General features: G+C 61.1%; 1 protein-coding gene across 2 annotated transcripts; it reads right to left on the bottom strand.

Moving 5' to 3' along the window:
• Positions 1 to 8: 8 nt before the first annotated feature.
• LOC101008991 (ubiquitin carboxyl-terminal hydrolase 6-like) lies at positions 9 to 1911 on the bottom strand. 2 transcript variants are annotated; one of them, XM_031662178.1, is made up of 5 exons: positions 1892 to 1911; positions 1477 to 1542; positions 907 to 1006; positions 384 to 536; positions 9 to 101 (listed from the first exon to the last, which is right to left on the bottom strand). In XM_031662178.1, the coding sequence occupies exons 1-5, from the start codon at positions 1901 to 1903 to the stop codon at positions 94 to 96; spliced, it is 339 nt and encodes a 112-aa protein (XP_031518038.1). In that variant the 5' UTR covers positions 1904 to 1911; the 3' UTR covers positions 9 to 93. The 2 variants fall into 2 exon arrangements, with proteins under 2 accessions (XP_031518038.1, XP_031518037.1); XM_031662177.1 differs by lacking the exon at positions 9 to 101 and having other exon boundaries at positions 139 to 536.
• Positions 1912 to 1917: the final 6 nt, after the last annotated feature.

The raw sequence follows: 1917 nt of genomic DNA, 5'->3' as shown, positions 1-1917 counted from the left end.
GCAGTGAGGGGCCTCTGCTGCTCTCTGAGGCTGTGGGTGCTTGCAGGCAGGGGCGGGGTTTCCCACAAATGGGTCTGGCTTCTTTAGTGCCCTTCAGGGTCCTGTGATGGGGCGACAGAGACACTGTGGAATGTGGGAGGGGGCTTGTTGGAGGTTCATGCCCACATCCCCGTCCTGCGGGCACAACACATCCAGTACACACGCACTGAACGCCTGCGCTGAGGACCAGTGGGCCTCCTGTACTTTCTTAGAGTCCAGGAGGAAGAGGAGGAAGAAAAGGTGAAGAGGAAGGCCCAGGTAGTAGGGTTGCGGGTCCTGAGCACTCCCCCACTATTGACTGCCCCAGAGGGTGACATGGGAGGGGACATGGCACTGGAGCTCACCTGGGGGTGGCAGGTCCCCTTGCTTCCTTGTTAGTTTCTTCATAGAGGCCCTAAGATGCTTGAGCACAGCGTCATCATCCAACTCCCAGGTGTGGAAGAACTGGTTCCGAAACCGTGCCCACAGGCCACATCCGGATGTCGTCATGAGGCGCTCTAGGGACAGGGTGGACATCAGGCCAGGAGAGTTCCCTGGGAGGGGGCACAGCTGATACCCCGTGGCCACTTCAGTCTCCCGCTAGGCGGTGCCAGAACCTTCTGTGGCCACACCAGGGGTACAGATGTGCACAGGAGCCTGTGGCTGGGGGACGACCTGGGCAGGGAAGTGCTCACGACACTCCTGACTTTCATCTGGGTCATGTGGGGCACGGGCTCAGTGTCACTGTGTCTTGCCCAGCCCACCTGGTCAGACCTCCCTCTAGTCCAGAACAGAGGATCATGAGGACAGTGTGAGGAAGCTGCCCTCGGGTCAGTCGGGGTCTGACCCCACGGCTCCCCACGCCCCACTGGGCACACGGAGACTTACTCCTCTGAACTTTAAAGGCAATGCTTCTCATCGGCATCAACACCTGTTCTCCTTCCAGCAAATACACGTCCCACAGGCGCAGGGTGAGCCCAAGAGAGATCTGTGGGGATAGCAGGTGTGGGAGACTGTAGCCCTTCCAGGCTGGGACTGGTGGCTCGAACTGAGCCCACTGGGGCTTCAGTCCCCAGAGTCAGTGACCTTCCCCATGAGGGTTTGCTGAGCCCTCCAGGACGCTGGATCAGACAAGGTCTTGCAGCTCCTCATGGGGGGCACTCATTGGAGTGGGGGTGTGGCTCCTGGAGAGAGGGGCTTGCCCAGGGCTTGAGGCTTCCCTGATCCCTGCCAAGTTGGGTCCTGGCCCAGTCTGCCTGTAAGGCAGGGCCTGAGTCCCAGTTATTGCCCTGGGATGACCCCCCTTGGGCAGAGGGTTTTGTTTGGGTGTCCTGTGGGGACCCCCCTGTGGGCAGAGCCTCCTGTGGGCTGTGGGTGAGCCAGACCCCCGGGCTGGGGAAGCAGGGCACTGCAGGGCAAGGAGGGTCCCTGAGCCAGGGTCTCCCTGTGCCTTCTTACCCCGTCATTCAGCATCTGGAGAAGCCAGCCTAACGAGGAACCCTGTGCGCAAAGACCTTCCTTGTCCTGATGGGAGGAACAGAGGTGCTCAGGGCCCCCTGGGCTGCCCTAAAAACCTCCCTCTTCCAGGGCCTCTGAAGACCCTTCCCCTAGTGCAGAACACTGGGCGGTGTCCAGGGCTCCCCACAACACCGTCCCCTTCCCACACTCCCGGTGGACACACTGCCCTTTGCCCTGCTCTGCGGGAGCTGGGCCCCCATCCCTGTGCCTCTGTCCTATAGACCAACTCCCAGCCCATGGAGAACCCCACATCCCAGGTCAGACAGTGGCTGGGACTCAGCCAGTCACCAGCCCCACGGGATGCAGGGCCTCTGGAGAAGAGCCCAAGCTTGCTCACCAGACACCATAAACTCACCAGACGCCACATGGTCTTGGGCTGTG

The sequence above is a fragment of the Papio anubis genome, unplaced genomic scaffold (genome assembly GCF_008728515.1).
Source record: "Papio anubis isolate 15944 unplaced genomic scaffold, Panubis1.0 scaffold4621, whole genome shotgun sequence".
Lineage (NCBI taxonomy): Eukaryota > Metazoa > Chordata > Mammalia > Primates > Cercopithecidae > Papio > Papio anubis.
This window is presented reverse-complemented; position numbering and strand designations above follow the sequence as displayed.